The sequence below is a fragment of the Xenopus laevis genome, chromosome 8L (assembly GCF_017654675.1).
Source record: "Xenopus laevis strain J_2021 chromosome 8L, Xenopus_laevis_v10.1, whole genome shotgun sequence".
Lineage (NCBI taxonomy): Eukaryota > Metazoa > Chordata > Amphibia > Anura > Pipidae > Xenopus > Xenopus laevis.
In genome coordinates, this window is record NC_054385.1 from 99,584,249 (window position 1) to 99,607,901 (window position 23,653).

The 23,653-nt window shown below is 38.6% G+C and overlaps 1 protein-coding gene across 7 annotated transcripts in view; it reads right to left on the reverse strand.

Annotated features, from left to right (window-relative positions):
• smoc1.L (SPARC related modular calcium binding 1 L homeolog) overlaps positions 1-23,653 on the reverse strand; it is a 153,515-nt gene that overhangs the window by 85,122 nt on the left and 44,740 nt on the right. For all 7 annotated transcript variants that reach the window (XM_018228560.2, XM_018228559.2, XM_018228557.2 and 4 more), the window contains 2 exon segments: positions 2,938-3,109; positions 626-738 (listed from right to left, as the gene is read on the reverse strand). In XM_018228560.2, coding sequence (XP_018084049.1) covers positions 626-738; positions 2,938-3,109 — 285 coding nt within the window.

The following is a 23,653-nucleotide window of genomic DNA, read 5'->3' on the forward strand; positions in this document are numbered from 1 at the left end:
TTTAAATATTACAAGTCCCTCATTGAACAGTAATGTCAGGGCATCCAAGTGTTCAGATATAATGTAATGCAACATAATTTTTGAGAGGTTACTGCCATAGAGTACAATGACTGCTCATAGCTGGAGAACAGTTTCTAATTCAAAAAAAAGGCAATGGGTGAAAGGCGGGAATGTTCTGATAAATTAACAAAATTCCAGAATGTCAGGAAAAGGATAGTGAAGGTGATACAATTCCAGATGCTGGGAGATTGCCAAGAAATTGCCAGGAATCCCAATTTAGACTTTGATACATCTCCTTCACATGTTTTTTTCCTTCATGGCAGTCCTTCTAAATATAGAAAATCTGAATTTTAAAGAGTGGGATTATTTAGGGCAAGCCCCAACTTAGTCCAGATATGCCCAGTAACACCCAGATGCAGCTCAATAACCCACTTGGGAGGAGTCTGTGATTCCATCTAAAAGTGTAACTCTGAGGCTTTATCCATGAAATACAGACGCCGCATTACCAACCTGTAACTTACATAGGCAATTTAGTAAGCAGTCTGATTTGTGGAGTTTTGCTTATGTATCAGCTGAGTACCATTAATTACAAAAGTTCTCTGTTGGAACACAGACTAATTCTTACTTGAGTAAATGATCCATCTTCATTGCATTCAGGTATAAACACAGCTTCCTGGGGCTTCTTTGCCTGTTCAAGCGCTTGAGTCCTTTCCAGACGACACTTGCTCTGACCAGCATCTACAGAGTAAACACATTTTTGAGGTCCATTTTCTAATTCCAAGATAAAAAACTATCTTTATAAGCAATGGTCATTTTTTTTTTAGCAATGTTTTTGGAGGAAGTTTGGGATTAACTTGTGCATGCAGTAATGGCAGGGCTGATCCTGGCTCCTCTGCTGACCCCCTCCACCCATTGTGCTCACCTTTTTGTGGCCGGAGTGGGTCAAGGAGGGGGCCACGATGCCACGGGCAGGGTGCGCTTCGCCAATGAGGCGACTTGAGACTGTCGCCTCAGGCGGCAGCGCCCCACTAGGTACCAGGGGCGGCAAAAATGCCGCTCCTGGTACTTTAAGAGCCAAATTTCCGGTTTTCGCTCCTGGCCACGGGTGGAGGTCCAGGTGGGTCCGGGAACTAGCGAGAGAGAGTGCAATTACGCTCTCTGCACTAGAAGAGCCAAATGGTTTTCGGCTCTTAAAGTTACTAGGAGCTCAATTTTTTCCACCCCTGGTAACCAGTGGTAAGCTGCCCCCTGAGGTGAGTTTCTCAACTCATAGGCACAGGGCCCCTGACTGATGGTAAAGTATGAGGGTATAACTTCATATGTACATGGTGGGGCTACTTCTCCAACCACTTATACTATGCAGTAACACTGATATATGGAGGCACTTATTTACATATAGTCAAAAAAATATTTAAGGGCATACAACAAAAGACATCGAGTTTGCATCAAATCTAGTAATCCATAGCAACCAATCAGCACATACCATTTACTATTATGTAGATACTTGTGTTAAAGCAAACATCTGATTGGTAGCTATGAGTTACAAGATCTGGTTTGCTTCTAATACATTACCACATATTAAATGCTATCACGGGTATACTGTCAGATTTTATGTCAGTCGGGAGTTATGTAGGTAACCTCTACCAACAAGGGATGCATCAAGTACTGAATCCCATCCCTAACCCTCCACTTCTTCTGTAATTTTCAAAGAAGCAGCTAGCTATAGAGGCCATTTAAAGCAGAGGTATGACAAGCTCCAAAGAGAGATCATTTGTCTCCTAACTTTAAGGCATTTTCTAGGAACAGAACATGCACTATTTGCCCCAACATATTTAACCACCATTTCTAAATAGTGAAATTGCTTATTTAGGCCAAACCCACTGCTGACAGTTATATAATAAAACACAGACCCATGTAATACCCAGGGGTGCTGCGCCAAAGAGGCGAGAAACTCGCCTCAGACGGCAGCGCCCCACTAGGTACCAGGGACGGCACAAATGCCGCTCCTTGTACTTTAAGAGCCGAAATTCAGCTCTTCTAGTGCAGAGAGCGCAATTTTGCCCTCCCTGCCACCTTTGTGGTGCGAAAAAGGTGAGCGCACTGGGAGGGGGGGCGGCAGCAACAGCAAGCTGCCTCAGGTGGCGGAGGGGCAGGATCACCCCTGGTAATACCACAAGAAAGAACCTTCAGCAACCAGTTGCCCTTTACTATTTTAGTATAATAGTGCTCTTTTGCAAAAAGCAAGGCCTGTACAAACTGCTTTTGCTAAGATGGGAATGTAAAAACTTGACTGAGCCCTGACCATAAACCCAAACAAACCCCTGCCAGATTAATTGGAACATCCCTACCCAACCTCACTAATACTCTTGTAGCTGAAAGGAAACAAACTCCTCCAAAAACATTCCCATTTCTAATGGAAAGTCTTCCCGAAAGAGTACAGGCTGTTATAGCAGGTAGGGTAGGGACACACTGGGCGATTTGGGGAGATTTAGTCGCCTGGCGACTAATCGCAGCGACTTTTCTTCCTGAATGTCTCCCCTCACTCTGCGCCTGGATAAAATGAAAAGTCGCCGGCGCTAATCACACACGGCGATTCGTTTTCCGAAATCGCCCGAAGTTGCCTCACGAGGAAACTTCGGGCGACTTCGGAAAACGAATCGCCGCGTGTGATTAGCGCAGGCGATTTTTCATTTTAGCCAGGCGCAGAGCGAGGGGAGGCATTCGGGGAAGATTGGTCGTGGAAAGTCGCGGCGATTAGTCGCCAGGCGACTAAATCTCCCCAAATCGCCCAGTGTGTCCCTACCCTAAAGGATCGACCAAAAATGTGGATGCACATTTTACATAAATATAAAAAAGAAAGTAAGAAGGAGACAGACAAAGTTATGCAAATAAAAAATCTACATGACCTATGCATATAAATATATAGTATTTTCTTGCCTTTGCACCTTCCACGTTGGGTCACACTAAGGGAAGAGTCCTTGCACTTGGCTCGTTGATAATCGCACATAGATTCATAGGTCCGACCATCTGAAGCACATACTGGTTTATGTTGTGGCCTGGTGCAGTGAGGATTGCACTGAGGGTCTCTGTCCCGATCACTTATTAAAAACTGGAAGAGAAAGCAAAAGCCATAAACAACTTGCTTACCGTTCCACCTAAATTATTTCAAGTGAACAGCTACAAACATGTGTAAAAATTAGATATCAATAACACAAGATTCTGGCATTCAAAATTCTGCATAAAATGCAAACCTCAAGTCTTATGGCTGTCTTTACCTTACCACAGGGCCATAAATACCACTGAGAGGATCATGGTGATTTTGAGCTCACCTGCCTTACCTGAGGTATCAAATCTGAGCAGCCTCATAGGCTAATTAGGGCCAGCCAATCACTGAATCCTTCCTATATAAATCTATTTCTCAATCCCAGCCACAGCATTATGGATGAGTTCCTAGCTTTTGCCATGACTGATAGGGATGCACCAAATCCAGGATTCAGTTCGGGATTCGGCCAGGATTCTGCCTTTTTCAGCAGGATTTGGATTCAGCCAAATCCCTGTGCCTGTCCGAACCGAATCCGAATCCTAATTTACATAAGTAAAGTAGGGGCAGGTAGGAAAATCAGGAGACTTGCCATAAAAGAAGATTTTTTTTCCACTTTTTCCTTTCCTGCCCTAATTTGCCCATGCAAATTAGGATTCAGATTTGATTCGGTATTCAGCTGAATCTTTCACGAAGGATTCAGGCATTTTGCTGAATCCCAAATAGTGGATTCAGTGCATGCCTAATTCCTGAGTAATATGACTATCCCTAATTATTATTACTACTTCTTCTTTGCCTAGTCTATGGAATTTTGCTTTGAGTAACTTTGAGTATTCTAGTGTCCCCTGCCTTGCCATAGTTTCCTTCTATTCTGTAACCACTTTGTCCTGTTCTATACTTGTTCGGTCCTGATCTAGTCTGCCCTGTTCTGCACCTGCTCCATCCTGTTCTGCGTAGTCCTGTCCCTGGCTGTAGGAACCATGACCTTTTCCATCCTGTTCCAGTCTACTTTCCTCATTGGGCCCCTGCTTTTGCTTGCATGAAACACTCACTAACATCCCGTATAGAGACCCCTTACAAAAAAGCACCCAAGAGCTAAGGAATATTAGGCTGTATGTGTACATTACATAGGGGGCCTGATCATACAAAGCCAAATCTGAATATATTATATTGCTTTAAGCAAAACAAAGACATCCTTAGATGGTATTAACAATTCTTGTTGAACAGTTATATGGGTCACGTTGACCTATTTTTTCCCTTTCTCTTTGCCATAAGTTATAAAACCCCTGAAATCACTACATGATACCTCATCTGTTCTTTGCATTCCCTGTTTTTTATTAGAAGTGTTGAAATCTGCATTTGCTCGTTGAACTTTTTACATTCTCGATTTGCCAAACATAAGAATTTAACTAATTGAGCTAAAGTAGTGATGAAAGGTAATGTAATTACCAAAAATGGGAATTTCCACTGTGAGGAAAGCTAGCGGTGAGAGAATGATGCCTGATACAAGTTTACAGATGTAACTCTAATAGAGGAACTGAAAAAAAAAAAGCTAGCAGCCACCAGCCAAGTTTAATATGGAGAGTAACGGTACTTGTAATAATGCCTGATGCAGAGGTTGGAGAGGATTAAACTAATAGCGCAACTTGAAAAATGGTGGCCGCCTTCTGCTGATTTTCTTTTTGTAATTATATCAAAGGCAATAATTGCAAGGCCTCAGAATCATTGTTACTTGGCAAAAACAAGTTCCCACTTGTGCTTGGAGGTGCATTTAGGAGGGATGGCCATAGTCTACTTTTGTGCAGCGGGCACGTAATCTATTTCATCTAAAGTGCTAATACAGATGCACGAGTGTTTTACAGACTGTTTAACAGTTCTATCAAACGGGAAGCGTTCCAAGGTTTCTTGTTTACCTGTCAAATAAAGAAGGCATTGAATAATTACACCAATCAGCATCCACATGATTTTATGCCTCTGAGATATGATCTGTATTTAACCTTTTCAGTGTTTTCTACATGTAGGAGCAAGGCATCCATTATCCACGATGAATACACAAGCACAAATAGAATACTGCTGAAGGAGTGATAGATAATGCAAGGGCTCCATTTCATTTGTTGGAAAGTCTGGATTGAGCTCAGTTTTGGCTGCGGCATTCTTGTTTGAAAAGGTTCATTTATGCTGAATCACGAAATGTAAATGCGAAAGTTCAGTTATCCTCATACAGCTTGATATTTCGCAAGTACTGCTGAGTATAAGACAGGAGGGGAAAGGAAAACTGAAAAGGGACAGTTTTATTATTATTATTATTATTTTAACTATTATTATCACTGGGTTTTCTAAGGCCCACCAAGAACCTGGCACCCTGGACCCACTTGCATAACAATTAGATATAGATAGTGCTAAATGTATGCTTACATAAATAATGAATAGAATATATATATATATATAATATATATATGTATGTATGTATGTATGTATGTATGTATGTATGTATATATATACACAAAAGCCATGAATATCCTGTAAATTATATTCTTATAAACGGTGAGTTCTGATGTCATCAGTTATAAATCGTGAGTTCTGAGGTCATTTCTGTCACATGACTAACTGAAATTTGTGTATTACAATAAATAAAGTACCCCCAGTTGAAAAATATGAGGATATTTGAAGTTACCCTGGAGTTCCATGACCTGTATAAAAACACTCGGCCTTCGGCCTCGTGTTTTTATATGGTCATGTAACTCCTCGGTAACTTATAATATCCTTATATTTTACAAGAGGGGGTACTTTATTCACTATATAATCTACAGTCTGGTCATTTCCCTTTGGGACCAGACTGTAAATTATATCCTTATAAACGGCGAGTTCTGACGTCAGAATTCGCCGTTTATAACAGAGGCCCCCAGGTCGCCGAATTTGACGCAGCGGGCCGGAATTTGATGCCACGAGTCAAAAACAGATGCCGGCGCGCTCAAAATTTGACACCGGTGACCAAAATTTCGACGCCGACCCCTCCGACCCCCCCCCCCACAAAATGTAGATTATAATGCAAAATGTACCCCCTACTAGAAATTTATAAAGATATCAGAAGTCACCTCGGAGTTATGTGACCTGTATAAAAGCACTCGTAATTTATAAATATCTTTATAAATTACAGTAGGGGGTACATTATCCACCATATAAAAGCTTTTATACAGGTCACATAACTCCGAGGTGACTTCTGATATCTTTATAAATTACAGTAGGGGTACATTATCCACTATATATATATATATATATATATATATATATATATATATAGTGGATAATGTACCCCCTACTGTAATTCATAAAGATATTTATAAATTACGAATGCTTTTATACAGGTCACATAACTCTGATTATTCTTATTGCTTATTGATTATTCCACTGATTTATTAATGACTTGTGTTCAGTGTATATATATATATATATATATATATATATATATATATATATATATATATATATATATATATATATATATAATCCAGTAAATGGACCCGCACTCAAGGATCCTTGAAAAAGGTCCCAGAGAGGACCGAAACGTTGGAAATGAACTTGTGAATAAAGACACAATTATTTCACTAATATGAACGAGTGCCGGTCCATTTACTGGATTATATTATCAAGCTTTGACCAACGCACCACCATTGACAGAATTATATCCGGAAGGAGTGCGTTCACTGCACAGACATAATATATATATATATATATATATATATATACATACACAAATAAGATCCGCACTCACAGGACTTATGAAAATTATAGAAAATTTATTGCAAGAGTATAACGTTTCGGCCTCCTCCGAGGCCTTTTTCAAAGTAACAAATACATAAACACAAATGCTTTAAATACCTAGATTGGCGGGAAAAAGATTTTTTAGCCAATTAAAGATGACGTGTCCACCTCATCATCAAAGCACGACAAATATACATATCCCAGACAACATAATGTTTATCACAAAATCACTACACAAAAGTAAATTACAATGTAACAAAACCCACTCTCTAATACAATGTTAAAAACATATTAAAACCAAATATTCAGTAACATTTCCCAATTTGTTGCCATAATTGTTAACATAGTTGTTACTTGTTACGAAAAATATCAAAGTTTGAATAAGGGTGGAAGGTCTACCCAGGGGCTCCCTCTGCATATATATATATTCGATGTTACTTTTCTAATAACTGAAACTGGATAACATTCTAGTAACCATCATATTAACCCTCTCTCTACCGCTTAGTCTCATTATAACCCAATATCTCGCCCACCATCAATAATTTATTGTCAGGACATGGTAAATGTGCTTATCATAGTTATACTCATTATTAATATATCCATTAATATTCACTATAGGGTCCGCACCGTACCAAACAAGAGGCCCTACATTTATTCTATCCCAATGACCTGTATCTATATGACCTGATATTTAGGCATGTGCAAACTGTGCATGTGTATCCGGCTACATCTATATACTGCACCAACGATCCTTCGTGTAAAACCATACTAAGGTTGAAAAAATATCATTGTGAAGTTAAAAAATTTAAAAAAAATTTTTATAAATGTGAATGCCCCAAATCATGTAATATAATCAATAATACTCCTCAATATATAATAGAAATATATAAAGAAATATATAAAGATACACGTGAACATAAAGTGAAAAAAGAATAAAAAATGAAAATAAAAAGTACATCTAATATGCCCCAAGTGTCCAGAATTCATGATCCCGATCGTGATGTATCCATCAATCTTCATTAACCCCATAGTGTCAAAAGATGAATGAATAAAATCATACTATAATTGGTGCTGATACGAAAACGGAATGTCCTCTGTTTGGCCGCTGACCCCCCCAGTCGATGTGTCAGGCAGCAGTAGATGTTCCACTTCCATCTATTGGTGTTTTATCCAGTTTCAGTTATTACAATAGTAACATCGAATATATATATATGCAGAGGGAGCCCCTGGGTAGACCTTCCACCCTTATTCAAACTTTGATATTTTTCGTAAAAAGTAACAACTATGTTAACAATTATGGCAACAAATTGGGAAATATTACAGAATAATTGGTTTTAATATGTTTTTAACATTGTATTAGAGAGTGGGCTTTGTTACATTGTAATTTACTTTTGTGTAGTGATTTTGTGATAAATATCATGTTGTCTGGGATATGTATATTTGTCGTGCTTTGATGATGAGGTGGACACGTCATCTTTAATTGGCTAAAAAATCTTATACCCGCCAATCTAGGTATTTAAAGCATTTGTGTTTATGTATTTGTTACTTTGAAAAAGGCCTCGGAGGAGGCCGAAACGTTATACTCTTGCAATAAATTTTCTATAATTTCCATAAGTCCTGTGAGTGCGGATCTTATTTGTGTATGTGGAGATTGAAACTGTTGATACTGCACCCAGGCGTTTGAAACTATGTATCGAGAGTGCTGGCTTCATGGAGGACTATATATATATATATATATATATATATATATATATATATATATATATATAGAGAGAGATAATCAGCACTCACCATTCACTTGGTCACTTGCTGGGTGCTAACCAATCAATACTTATTTATTCACAGTCCATGAAAGCACTCACAGCAGACGCCATCCAGCGTGTATCAAAAGGTTATTTATTGGTGCATGGTGTATCGACGCATTTCGGCTCACCTGGAGCCGTCGTAAGGATCCTGACGACGGCTCCAGGTGAGCCGAAACGCGTCGATACACCATGCACCAATAAATAACCTTTTAATACACGCTGGATGGCGTCTGCTGTGAGTGCTTTCATGGACTGTGAATAAATATATATATATATATATATATATATATATATATATATATATATATATAATGACACTTTCTTTGTATCTCAAATGACAAATAATATACTGTAACTTGGAAAGGGTACATTTAAATTATGTAAGAGTATATATTTTATTCATTACATTTACCTTGATATTTTACAGAGCCATGTAAGGCTGTGATTAAACCTACTGACTATACCGTTGCTATGAGCATTTGAAAACCACACACCAGAACAAAAACAGAGACTGAGCAATTCCAAACAAGCCAGATAATAAATAAAAAAACATATTTTTTTACACCATGATTTAATGAGAATTTTAAGGCACCATAAAAAAAAAGAATCAGAGTTTTCCTTTAAAGTTGGACTCTAGCTTGCGCCAAATGAATGTATGTGGTTCCTGCTGTAATCATTGAATCTGTGCATAAACAGATGTGCACTGACTGTGACCCTTGCACATTGGTTATCCGGTCTACTTAGATCTTTTTAACACCCGTTTGTAGATGAAGACAGGTTTCCAAAATCGGCTGATAGCTGCGAACCCGAAAGGCAAAAATGAGTTAGCGTGGTAATTAGCACAAAACTAGGTGATGCTTGCGAGGCCTGTACTGTTTAAACACTTTTATGACTTTGTGAGAATTTCTAGCGGGCTTATGTGTGTTCTGCACGAGATTTGTACAACCAATTAGCACATGTAAAGAATGATGACATTTTAAGATACTAAAGTTTCTGAACTGTAGGAACACCTCCTGTTGCCCCAGGACACACTGTAAATGGTTTAAGTCGAAGGACTTTTAAAACAGAACAAGCTTCAGGCTTTAATATGTGATTAAATATCTTCATTTCTTAGTTCATAGTTAGTAAGTGCCCAATGCTAATAGTCACATTGCATACTGCCTAACATTTTGGAAACAGAAAGAGGGACAAAAATATCTTTGACCACGCCCATTTCGTGACCACACCCCCTAATTACCATGTCCATTTTAGAAAATGTGGCAGGTTATGAAAGTTTGAACACATTTCTGTGGTTTTTGTGTTATTACAGTTTTGCTAATGAAGGCGAATTGCTCTTTAAGCTGTTTCCACAGCTTCCCCAAGAGAATCTTATATTGTTACATAAGTATCTAAGTATCTATTCTGGGCTCTCTGCCAAAAGCCAATTAAGTTAGGAACGTTGTGTCTTTTTCTGGCTGTTCAGTGTAGGAGATCAAAGAGAAAGTCAGGACATTTCAGTTACAATCCGGGACTGCAGGCTGAGCTGTCAAAATCAGGACAGTCCCATGAAAAACGGGACAGTTGGGAGGTATGCATTGTATGAAGCTCTATGGGGCAAATTTACTAAAGGGCGAAGTGACTAATGGTAGCGTAAATTCGCTAGCGAAGTCGACCTACTCTACCGATACTTCGCACCCTTACGCCAGGCGTAGTTGCGCTCTGGCGAAGGGACGACGTAACTACTCTAATTCACTAACTTGCGCATTTTACTGAACGTTACCTCTTGCGCCAGACTTGCCTTCAAAAAAAGTTGAAATTTTTTCTAAGTCCCAAAAAACGCTGGCTTCTTTTACTTTTTTTAGGGTGATAAGCTGAAAAAGATCGTATATCTTTTTGGGGGCACCCTCCTTACCCCTTACATTTCTTAACATATGGCACATTGTGTAGTGTAATGTATTTGCTGCTATATATACGTCCATTCAACTTTAATTTGGCGCCGTATGCAAATTAGGCATCGCTAGCGTAACTTCGCTTTGCTTGACGAATTAACGCTAGCGCAAATTTGCTACCATTCGCCTCTTTGAGCGAAACTTCGGATTTTAGTGAATTAGCGGCACCCTGGCAAAAATTTGCCTGGCGAAGAGTGGTGGAGGCGTCGCTAGCGCATTTTCACTGCTTAGTGAATTTGCCCTATGTATTTAGCTATATATATATTGTCATATATATATTAGAACAGCAGGAAAACGAGTGACTTTTACTACATTTTACCTTAATGCAGTCATAAGAGAGGTCATGAAGGCCATAGCTACGTAAGATACTACTGAGATAATAATGTATGCTAAGATACACTTTACAGTTTTCACCCCTGTTGGGCATGAAATGCGTTAAATTGATTTTTTTTTGTCCTAATAAATTATTTTTTAACTTTTAAATTATTCCCACTACAGTCTGAATTTTTGATGTTTCTCAACTTCACACACTTGTTTAGTTGCTTATTGCTAGGAATAGGTCTGAACAACAACAAGTAGGCCAGACAGTTAACATTCAAAGCTGTTGCATCAGAAAGAACATTAGGGATACACTAGTAATACCCCTAAAGGCACATCTGTTAGCTGCCCTCTCATTCATCCTTTCCTCTCAGGTGTTTCCATCCATATAACACACTAAATAAAAATGGCTCCTGTGTTAAGGTGGGGCCAGATAACAGCTGCTGTCTGGGTCCCTTCAGGCTGAGTCTGAAGCTTTTTGGCTTGTGTTTGGGGCCCATCAACTATGCTGGCGATTCATTTACTATAAAATACGTGTTAATAATAAAAGTAGTAAGCGGCACAGTTATAAGAAGTTGGCAGTAAAATTCAGATTAGACAAGGATCACAAGAAAAACTAAATCTAAATGTAATTCTGCAAAAAGCACTTATGAAAAAGTATACCCGGGGGTCAAATAGGGTGTATGAAGTCACTCCTGCTAATCCTTTAAAATGTCTTTTCTTTAATGGTAAAACATTTGGGATCTGCCTTCTCTTTGCATGTCTTCCACATGTAATAATGTATGTATATGTCCAACAGTTAATGTCTTATTCGTAATTCATCAACTGCAAAGCCCTCTTTTCCTTATGTGTCAGTGGTGTGGATTTCCGATACATTAATTACACTGCTTATTTCGCTAAGTGTTTCCATTATTTCTACCTCTAAATTTTATTGTGCCTTGGCTTAGAGCTGCTCGGCCCGTCTGGATGAGACAACCCATAAATCGTCCAATTTACAGTAACTGAGTCACAAAATTTGAAACACAGAATAATCTATAGAGTTAAAAATGGCTGCAACAAAGCTGCATTAGGGAGCCTGGAACCACAAATAGTCAACTTTGCTTAAAGGGGTGGTTCACCTTTAAGTTAACTTTTAATATGTCATAGAATTGGTAATTCTAAGCAAGTTTCCATTTGGACTTAATTTTTACTTTTTAATAGTTTTTGAATTATATGCCTTCTTCTTTCAACGTTATCCAGCTTTCAAATGGGGGTCACTGACCCCATCTAAAACATATGCTCTGTAATGCTACAAATGTATTGTTATTGCTACTTTTTATTGCTCATCTTTCTATTGGGGCCTCTCCTATTTATATTCCTGTCTCTTATTCAAATGGATTCTAGGGTAATTAGCAACAGGATTGTTGAAAGATTAAACTGGAAAACTACTGAATATAAAGCTAATAAAAAAATAAAAAATGAAGACCAACTGCAAATTATTTCAGAATATCTCTATGTCATACTAAAAGTTAATTTAAAGGTGAACATCCCCTTTAAGGAGCAAATGTGAGTGCATTTTATGTCTAACCTAAATCTTCATTCTATTACAAAATAAACACAATAACATCTAATGCACCCCCAATGAAAAACACTATTAAAATTAAAAAAAAAATTTATGAGTATTCATTCTAGCTTAGTTACCATCAAGTGAACATATAGGGTCTCATTTCTCAGGTCACAGGGGTGCAAAGTTGCATTCCTTAGGACCCATTCACTGAGCACTGCACCAGGGACACTAGACCATGAAGGCTGTGCTTTGCACTTTAAATAAAAATCCAACAAAAGATACAGATCACAGTGTTGTCAGGATCAAGGGTGCCCAGCACTTAACACAAGCTATAGTCTGGCAGTAAGGACATGGCTCCTTGTCCCTACTTCTGCTCCCTAGCTTGTGGATGGTGTGCAAATAATAGGGTATTCTAACACACTCTGTATGCTGGATCACCATACACAGACAGTATGGGACCTGTTATCCAGAATGCTTGGGACCTGGGGTTTTCCGGATAAGGGATCTTTCCATAATTTGACTCTCTTATCTTAAGTCTACTAAAACATAATTTAAACATTAAATAAACCCATTAGCATTGTTTTCCTCCAATAAGGATTAATTATATCTTAGTTGGGATCAACTACAAGGTACTATTTTATTATTACAGAAAAAAAGTCAATCATTTAAAAAAAAAAAAATTAATTATTTGATTGGAATGGAGTCTACGAGAGATGGCCTTCCCATAATTTGGAACTTTCTGGATAACGTGTTTCAAGATAATAGATCCCGTACCTGTACTACATTCAGTGTGAAGCACAACCCTTTGCCTGATGTTTTAGAACACAAACAGTGCAAAGTTATTTTAAGTGGACCCAAACATAAAAATCTGTATTAAAAAAAGTCCTTTTCAAATTAAACAGGAAACCCAAATTATTTTTTTATTTAAGCATTCATAGCTGTAGTAAACTCATTCTTCCGCTTTAAATCAAATATTGCTTGCCCCTCCTGTATGCCTTAGGCATTGAGGCAGAAAAGCAATAGTAGAGTGCTTACACCCCTAAGCATATACCTTTTGCGGTACTAGGTGCAACATTGGGGGACCCACGCCTACCACAGGAGTCTTGAAGTTACATGGAGAAAAATACCAATGGCACACTGAAAATTGAAAAAGTGCAAGGTTTATTCACCCCAAAAACATTCACAAAAAAGGCAACGTTTCAGGTCACCCAGGCCCTTTAGCAATCCTAGGCATAGAGGCAGGGCAGGCAATTACTTTGACTTTCCATTCAGCACTTACTAGATGTCACTGCTCTCCCCACATTCCCCCCGTTCTCTTTATCATTTAATTGTGTAACCAGTACATGGGGATGGACATCAGGTTCCCCCTTCTGGTGCACAAACAAGAGATGATGGAAGGTTTGTCTTAATAACAGTGTCCATAAAATGGCTCCTGCCTGCTTGCTATAATTATTAATTCGCAGACGGAAGGAAACAAGATTCAAATAATTCTTACAGTGTAATTAAAGTTCATTTTGCTTGACTAACATGATAAAATAGGATTTGGAATTATATGTTTGGGTGACGGGTCCCCTTTAAATATAACGGCAACCTGCATAGTAGCGCCAGCTTTTTCTCTTCAATGGGTGCGAGACAACACTTGAAATCACCCCTGTAAATATAATTGGCCATTGCCGATATGTATGGGGTCCTGTTACTAAACAGGACCCCATACATAGTAGAAATCACATTAACTCTGAAGGAGGGGGTGATAATCGAGCATTTTTTCCCTGTCCCATTAAGTGAAAAATACTATAATATAAAGAGAAATGACACTGTCACTATTCCAAGGTTTTGTAAAGGCTTTCAAACAGCGGACATTGTACTTATGTTTATTCTCTGAGCTCTGGTAATGCTTAACAATGTGGCATTTCCTCAAGGTGCACTGGCAGTCATTCTATTCAAGGTAAGCAACAACTTGGTCCTGAGCCTAAATAGATTTTTTTCTTGTAAGTACTCAAAATTGCTTCCTGCCTGTGCCCTCTTGGCCATAAATGCCTGATTTGAATTTGAAAAACAGAACCAATATAAGATCGCAATTTCTTCTGGCATCTAACCAAAGAATGAGAATTACATTCAATTGAATGAGTCCACTTGCCTCTCGGTCATTCATTCTAAATGCATAAAATGGCACTTAGGCTTCTTTGAAACTGGCAACGCGGTTACATGACAGAGATACGCACAGGCCTAAGAGATTTGAATTGCAAAATGGCGTAAAGTGACCCTTTCAACCAGGTACTGTGGGTTTGGCTCACGGAGCAGTGAATGGAGCCCATTGTGTTTTCTTCTATTATGTGAAATCAAAGTGTTCTCAGATATTACTCTACACTGTAGGATTATTTCCAACCTCTGATAATGTGTCTTCACCTAAGCAGATTTTAAAATACTTAGGAAGAATTATTTGCTAATGTTTACATAATATTTCTGGGAAATGTTAAGAATAATTCTTTTCTTAATCAAAACCAACCCACCATAGCATTGAGAAGGGCAAAAGGACTGTGTCCAATATAAAAGCTTTAAGTGGCATTTCATATTCAACATGTGTCTTATCAATTCATTTTAAAGGAAAGTTAAACTTGGGCTAAGAGGAGCACCAGTGCTAAGTTTTAGGATATTGAATGTAATCACTGGGGAGTGCTTAAAATCCCCCCCCCCCTTCATGATTTACCTGTTACATTTTATCAAAAATTAACAGAATTTTAAACAGAAGGGGCTGCATTTTTTGCCCACTAGTTCTTTTATCAATTTAGCTGTTCCCATTTTCCACCCATTAACCCTACCAACTTCTTTTACAGGAAAAACAGTGCCCACCACACACCAGTCGCCCATACTGCATTGCATGCTACTGTAAGTGTAACATAGGTACATATTTATATTATTGTTCTTCCTAGACGGGACAGGTAATTAGTTAAATTAAAACAGTAGCTTTTCGATCATACAACTTCCACTTTTGGAGTATTTATCTTTATTTCAAGGTGATGGGCCCCAAAGTTCATGTGCTACTACAAAAACAGAGGTCTAATCTTAATTACTTGGAGAGAGTTATTAGAGGTAATTTACATTTGAGTTAGAAAGTATATGAGGGCCATGGTATTGAATTACGTGTTTATAGCCTAAGTATCCAAATGTGATAAGAATCATATCGATCCACTCGAGCTAAGTTTAGTGCCTTAAGAGGTGCCTTTTAGAGTATAGATTGGGACATTATGTTTTCTGCTATAAACACAGAACAGCAATGATATTAAATCGTTACTGTTCTCAATTGTATTCCCATAAGAAGTAAATGTAGAAGCATCAAGAACCACCCTATGTGGACAGAAGCTGCATTTAATGAATATAAACACTATAATGAATGTTGTAAACTAGCAATCCAGAAGCCATAGATTAGAAATGAGGAGCGCATTGTGTCAGAGGTGAACACTAACCCCAAAAAGTACATTAATAGTTAAAAAGATATGGGTTGAGAGTGTGGCTCCTTTAAATAATGGAACCAGTATGATTGTATGAACAGATACAGAGAGTTCCCAGACCTATCGCATAGCTGCACTGTTGGCTCAGCTCAATCTAGTCAGTGGCTGACTCAGGATATGGTTCTTAAAGCTTTACTAAAAAGTAATGTGAATAAGGCACCAGGTCCAGATGGACTACACCCTCGAGCTCTAAGAGTGCTTAGTTAAGTTTTAGACCAGCCTCTATTTCTGATTTTCTCTGACTTGCTTTCTTTTGGTATGTTATCTATGGATTGGAGGAAAGCTGATGTAATTCCTATATTTAAAAAGGGATTATGATCTCAGCCTGGCAATTACAGGCCAGTAAGTTTGACATCCGTGGTGGGCAAATTATTTGAAGGCTTGTTAAGGGATCACGTTCAAAATATTGTCCAAGTGAATGGCATTATGAGCAGCATGGCTTTATGAAGGATATGTCATGAGGTAAGTAGGATGCTGTTCCAAAAGGGGTTTGAGGGGCACACACCTGGTTAGTTTTCTTGGTTAATTGGGTGCACCTCCCGCAGTGTCCTTCCACACTGAGCCACAGGAATCAGAAAAGAGATGGGCAGCACTCCAGGAATGAGTAAAACTTGCCTTTATTTACACACAGCAGGGCAGCATAGCAACGTTTCGAGCCTCGCACGGCTCTTTGTCAAGCTTGACAAAGAGCCGTGCGAGGCTCGAAACGTTGCTATGCTGCCCTGCTGTGTGTAAATAAAGGCAAGTTTTTCTCATTCCTGGAGTGCTGCCCATCTCTTTTCTGATTCCTGTAAGTAGGATGCTGGACAGCAGCGGGCAGTGGATGGTATTTATTTGGATTTTGCCAAGGAGTTTGATACAGTGCCCCACAAACGACTGCTTTCTACACTAAGGGCTGTTGGGCTTAATGAAGTCATTTGCACATGGATAAGAAACTGGCTACAGGATCGAGTATAGAGAGTGGTTGTTAATGGTTCTCTACTTGGAGTAAGGTTCTTAGTGGGGTTCCTCAAGGCTCTGCATTGGGCCCACTTTTGTTTAACTTTTTCATTAATGACTTAGGGGAAGGTATTGTAAGTAATTTATCAGTTTTTGCAGATCACACAAAACTATGCATCCCATTTAATTCCATCCAGGATGTGACATCTTTGCAACAAGATCTTGACAAACTGGCAATCTGGGCAGCTAAGTGGCAAATGAGTTTCAATGTTGATAAATGTAAAGTCATGCACCTGGGATATGAAAATATCCAAGCCACTTCTACCCTTAATGGGACTGCACTAGGCAAATCCATAACAGAAAAGGACCTTGGAGTCCTTGTAGATAATAAACTTGGCTGTAGCAAGCAATGCCAGTCAGTAGCTTTTTTTCTGGGCTGTAGTATACATTGCTCCTGGCTTTAGACAGGTTGCAGTATGGTTGGCTCCTGGTTTTGCCTTGCTTTAAATGTTCCTGGTAGCTTGCAGAATGGTTGGGTCCTGGCTTTTGTAGGATTTATGTTTGGGTTTGGCACTTGGCTGTCACTACCTCTTTTGGCCCTTGGGTTTCTAGACCAGTTTCATAGAGTACATGTTATATATGATATTTTTGGAGCTTTTGCCAATATCGCTACGCTGGACCAGCTGGGCTTTTGTCAGTTTTATTGTGTTGAGGCAAGTTGTGGAGCTTTTGTCAGATTCTCCACGCTAGATCTTTGGGACAGTTTTTACGGATTTTGGTCTATTTGGTTGTTAAAGGGGGTTATTCAACTTAAAATGTACTTTAGGTTGCAGACATCTACAGACATCTGGTCACAAAGGATGAATTACCCTAGAAACCAGGGTATGGTTTTCAAATGGAAAAACAACAGTGATTAATGAAAAAATGACAATAAAATATAAGCCACGAAGTCAGTGTGTTTTTGAGTTGCTGGGGCCACTGACCTAGACAAGATAGCATTTTCCGTTGCAGTCTAGAAAAAGTCAAATGTTGCTTAGACCTGGTCCAAACTAGAATATACTAAAAGATAATAAGGGTGAACCTCCCCTTTTTAAAAATGGAGCAATAAGTGACTAGTTTTAATATGTTAAAAAAAAAACCTTCCATGTCCTTTCCTTTTAGTCATAGTAACTATATGACATGTCACAAGAAGCCATATGTCTGTATTTTGCCTCCTCTGTAGTGGTACATCCCATTCCCATTGAACACTGATGGCTTTCCAGCTGTTTTTTATTGCCTTTACAAGTAGACTTAAATTGAAAACATATCTGACCTGTTGCACAAGTTGCACCTACCCATTTTGGTCTCAGGTCTTTTTTTAGCATGTTCATTTCTAGAAAACCATAATGGCAAACACATAAACTACAATGCAGAATAATTCTGATGATACAAGAAAAGTGATATGACCTTGCTCAAAGCGCTTCATACATAGGGCCTGCAATTATTATGTTTTAATAATAAATAAATAAAAATGCATCATTTGTAAATATATACTTGTAAACAGTGTGTAGTCCTGTCATTAGTAATAATTGGTGCTTGGTTGTCTCACTTTGTCATATGACTCATTAAAACTTCACTATGATATACTTTGTATGTTGAAATATAAGGATTTTAGAAGTTGCTTGATACATGACCGGTTGCCTGTACCTTCATATGGCTATAAAAATTTTACAGGCCGATGTACATTATATATATACACAATATATAGTCTTGAAAGGGAAAGCATGAGCTAGTAAAACATGTTTGTACTCCAACAATGTGGGGTAGTTCAAAAGGAGACACCCACCTAATTCAAGGGACTCAAGTGGGTAAGACCCATGGACAATGCATTAAATCCCTTTGAGGCACCCTGTGAGATCCTAATATGCTTGGGCATGCAACTATGGTGCAATACCCTTGTTGTTCTGATGTGATCTGCCATGTTCCTTTGTTTTTCAATAGTTTTTCAGTCCTGTTTAAGAACCCATGGAGCCCAAAATACTTTGTGAAATGGTATGTAGGAAAGATCCTTCATTTTATTTGCAAGGGCCCAGAAAAAAAGAGAGGAGTTGTATGTACCAGTGCTCTAGCACAGAAAGCAGTGCCCCAGTGGTACAAACCGTTATAGCTACATGAGCTAAGCCTGCTAAGAGCTAAAATATCATAGAGTAAAATAAAGTGACTGGATGTAATTATATCTGCTAAATCCAAAATCCAAAATCAGTATTCCAATAAAGAAGCAACTGCATCTACCAAACATAGAGAACATTGTCAATTCTCTACATTAACACCATGCAGCAGACTTTGGAAAAGGTGACCAATCGTAAAAGTACATGACTTCCTGATGATTCAGCAGCTACACATACCGGCTCTGTATTTCTGTTTATCTTTCGAGATATCAGCACGATAGGTGCTTCTGCACTCTGTCTACTTTTTTGAAAGCTTGTTTTAATTCCATGCTCTCTTATTGAAGCCCCCGCTGCTTTTATTTGATTTTTTTTTCTTTTTTGATCCTATCTACTTGGGCTTCTTAAATTAGTTTGAATTAATTGAAGTTCTGACATCATCAGAAAGGTTTACCTCCTGGCACGGATCCTGAAGTGCTGTTAAATGAAATGCACAGAACTATAAGGCTGAAGTTCACTGCTCAGTTTCCAGGTGAAGGATATAAATCTGATGCCTTAACCCATTCTCCATGACACAAGATTAAAAGCAGTGCTAACTGGCGCCACATTTTCTGGGTCAAATCAATATGTTTGAAAGGCCGTCCTCACACCAAGGGTGCTGTCATAAGGTGGCGACAGAGTGATTGTGACTTATGGGATATTGTGGGAAGACATTTTCAGCCGTAAAGAACATTAATAAATCTTTCTCAATTGTTGCAATTTTGCACTACACCTTACAAAGCTGTGATCATTCAGGCATTCTTGGTTTTAATATTGTTTCTTTGATTAGAAAAGTAAAATAAATTACATGGATATGATTTTATGCTGAGTTCTTTAAAAAAGAAAAGAAAGAAAGAAGTGCCAGTAAATGCCAGAATTCTGTCAGTTTGCTTCTACATTTGCCAAAACCTATTATGCCCCCATTGCCAAATCTCTAAATGAATACTATCGGCACGCCTGGTCTATTCTGTCAATATTAAGAATATTTTTTCTCTTTAACTCAATATGTTCCTTACATACTACACAAAAGAAATCCATCCCACCGCCATGTATGGTTTTAGAGCTTTTGGCATTCAACACATGTAATCTGCAATTTAAATAGGAAAAGTCCTGTATAAACCCTTTAAAACAATGACACCAAGCCACCATGAAGCCAATGCAGTTGGAGACAAAAAAAAGAGGTGGGGGAAAGTTGCTTTTTGCATTTTCTTGTCTCTTCGTGGAATCCCGAAAGAGACATGAAATCTAAACACTCAGGGGCCGATTCATCAAGGGTCGAATATCGAGGGTTAATTAACCCTCGATATTCGACTGGGAACTAAAATCGTTCGACTTCGAATATCGAAGTCGAACGATTTAGCTCTAATCCTACGTTCGATCGATGGAAGGATTTTTCATTCGATCGAACGATTAAATCGTTCGAATCGAACGATTCGAAGGATTTTAATCCAACGATCGAAGGAAAATCCTTCGATCAAAAAAAGGTTAGCAAGCCTATGGGGACCTTCCCCATAGGCTAACATTGACTTCGGTAGCTTTTAGCTGCCGAAGTAGGGGGTCGAAGTTTTTTTTAAAGGGAAAGTACTTCGACTATCGAATGGTCGAATAGTCGAACGATTTTTCGTTCGAATCGTTCGATTTCGTTCGAATTTGAACGAATTTAACCAATTCGATGGTCGAAGTACCCAAAAAATACTTCGAAATTCGAATTTTTTTAATTCGAATCCTTCACTCGAGCTTAGTGAATCGGCCCCTCAGTGTCAGACTGGCCCACCAGGATACCAGGAAAACTCCTGATGGGCCAGGTGTCAGTGGGCCCTCATGCTGCTAAACATTTGCCCTATTTCAAGGCCATTCCCTATTTCTATGTGAACAAAGCAGCTAAACAGATAGAATAATAGGTTATAGTATGTAAAGAAACGTGTAGTAGTCTAGAATAGTGTAGAATAGAGGTTGAGTGAGGAGAGGAAGAATGAGTACTGAGAGTGGGCCCCTGGTCTATGGTTTTTGGGTGGGCCCCTGGTCTAAGATTTTTGGGTGGGCCCCTGGTGTCCCAGTCCGACACTGTAAACACTACACCTATAAGTAAAAAGCATTTCTTTCTTTGATTCCTAGGTGATTTTACTCATTTCTCATACTCATTTCTCTTAACACCAAATATCATAGGCAGAAAAGAATAGGTGTCTCGTGGGTGCAGAAAGCATATTCTTACCTTGATTCCAGGGCTTATGCACTAGCTATCATCTTCCATGTACAGTATTTCTCTGAATGGTAGGTTGATATTTTAGAAATTATTTTTCATATATGCAAAGCAGAAGTTTATTATGCTCAACATTTCGTTCCCCCACAGAGACCTTCGTCAGGAGTCAAACAGTGCAACCAGACCCACAATAGTGTGACAGAATTTAAATTCTGTCACTATTTGACTCCTGACGAAGGTCAGGGGGACCAAAACGTTGAGCATAATAAACCTTTGGAAGATTGGTTCAGCATGTTCTGTGAGTGCCGTTCTTCTGCATTGCTTGTGTTGTTTCTTATCTGGGACACCCAGGTGAAACAACTGTCTATGGTGTGCTGGTGTGCACCTAATGTCTCTCTCTCTCTCTCTATACTGTGTATATATATATATATATATATATATATTTTGGTACTTTAGCAAATTGGGAGGTATGCAGCCTCTGTAGTCATAAACTTATGGCACCAGCACACCATCTATGGAAAATGTTGACGTTGCCTGCAGCTTCCTTTTAGAATACTGTATATACACAATAGGTTATACCCCACATACTTTATTGTCTGCCATAAAGAACGGGAATGGAAAATAAACTCTTCTAAAATGTAGATTCCTCATATGAACCTCTATTGCTATTTATCTCAAAGAAAGCAACATGTGGTTCACTTCAAATAAACAGATGGGTTGAATATTATAGACTAATAACTTGGGTTTCACCAAAGAGCTGCCATTACAACAACTTCAGCAACTTGCCTCTCAGTAATAGACCCATATTGGCACAGTTCTTAAAATATGTCTCATACTGTATGGTGTTTTTTCCATCTTCAGCATTTCCATTTATTCTGGTTCCAGACCACCAGCATTTATAACACAGATTTGTGGTTTACTAAAACAATATGCAGCTTTGTATGGCTTACCACATTCCAAAAAAGGCAAAAAGCCTTGGCTCGCCAATGATTTCCTCAAGCCTCCAGTGAAAAACTATTGTATAGTATTCACACAGAATGTAGATCAAACAGTGACTAATATATGGTACATGGAAACAAGAATTTGATAGCGGTTGAAACCACTTGTCTCATCTCGCCTCGTTGTTTTCCTATCTACAAATGTTCCCTTATTAGGCTTACCCACTCCTTGTGTCAGGCAGTATTTATAAAGTATTAACAAAGCTGTGTATTACAATAGCAAGTTGAGAATAAAAAGAGAAGTGAGAAATCAAGAACCTCTTGGAATAATATTCATGGGGTAGCTTCCAAACGAGTCTGTACTGTCTGTTCTGATGTCCACTAGATGTCACTGTATGAATGAAGCAAGTCTGAAGTTCTTCACAGCTTCCTTCAACTGCTGTCACTGACAAAGGACAAATCACATACTACATTGCATTTTCTTCACCGTGAAATGAAAAAGTAAAATGCACTACCTTAACAGTATTTTACTCTATAGTGTCTTTTGACCTGTTTGCTCAACCACTGGTCCCTGGTTCTGTAGCCATCAACTGTACTGACCATGCCAGTTCATGGGGTCATTTGGAAAGTTTAAAAAATACAGTGAAATATCTAGAAACTTCTAAATGCATTTTCAGGATAGCAAGACTCAAATGTCAAGATCAAAAGCTACCCAGGGAGACCTCCACAGACCATTTTGTATGACATCAATGTTTTATAATAATTAAGACCCCAAACAGGTAATAATGGATAGCTGGCCTACAGCATGGATGATCTTGAACAGCATCAGGAAATGTTAAGTTAGTTGTTTCCCTAGCAAGACTAGCAGTGGTACATTAAATAAGTGGTGGTTAATGTAACAAAAGGCCCACATATTGTCCATATAAACATTGGCATAACTGCACTTACTATCTGTACTGTAACTAGGTTGTCAGTGTTTGGGTGGATGCATTTACTAACTTCTGTGTATGGGGAAAAGGTTTGGTTGACATAGTCAGATAACATTTTGTTTACTTTGGACTCACACATGACTTCAGTACAAAAAAGTGGATAGGGATGACATTTTGCTTGTTGTTATCAACAAACATTTATAAAGTGAGGCCGAAACCTTGTTTCAGTTGGCAGTAGGCAGCAATTTTCCAGAGGAGGCAAAAAAGTCACCCCTCATAAATTTAAAAGGCCAAATTGTGGGTTTTGAACCAGAAATTCTGTTTCTATAGTGCGGAAAGCACAATTCTGCTGTCTGAACTAGTTAAGTGGCACCCCTATTGCCATGGTTGGAGTGCAGAAAATGAAAGTGCTGAGGGGTAGCATCGGGAAGGCCACCTCAGAAGACACAGGGTTCCAAAACGGTCTGATGGTATAACAATATACAATCATTCTAGAGGAGCATATTTGCTTAAAATTGTTTGGGCAAAGAACAAAGAATGACTATGAGCATGAAGA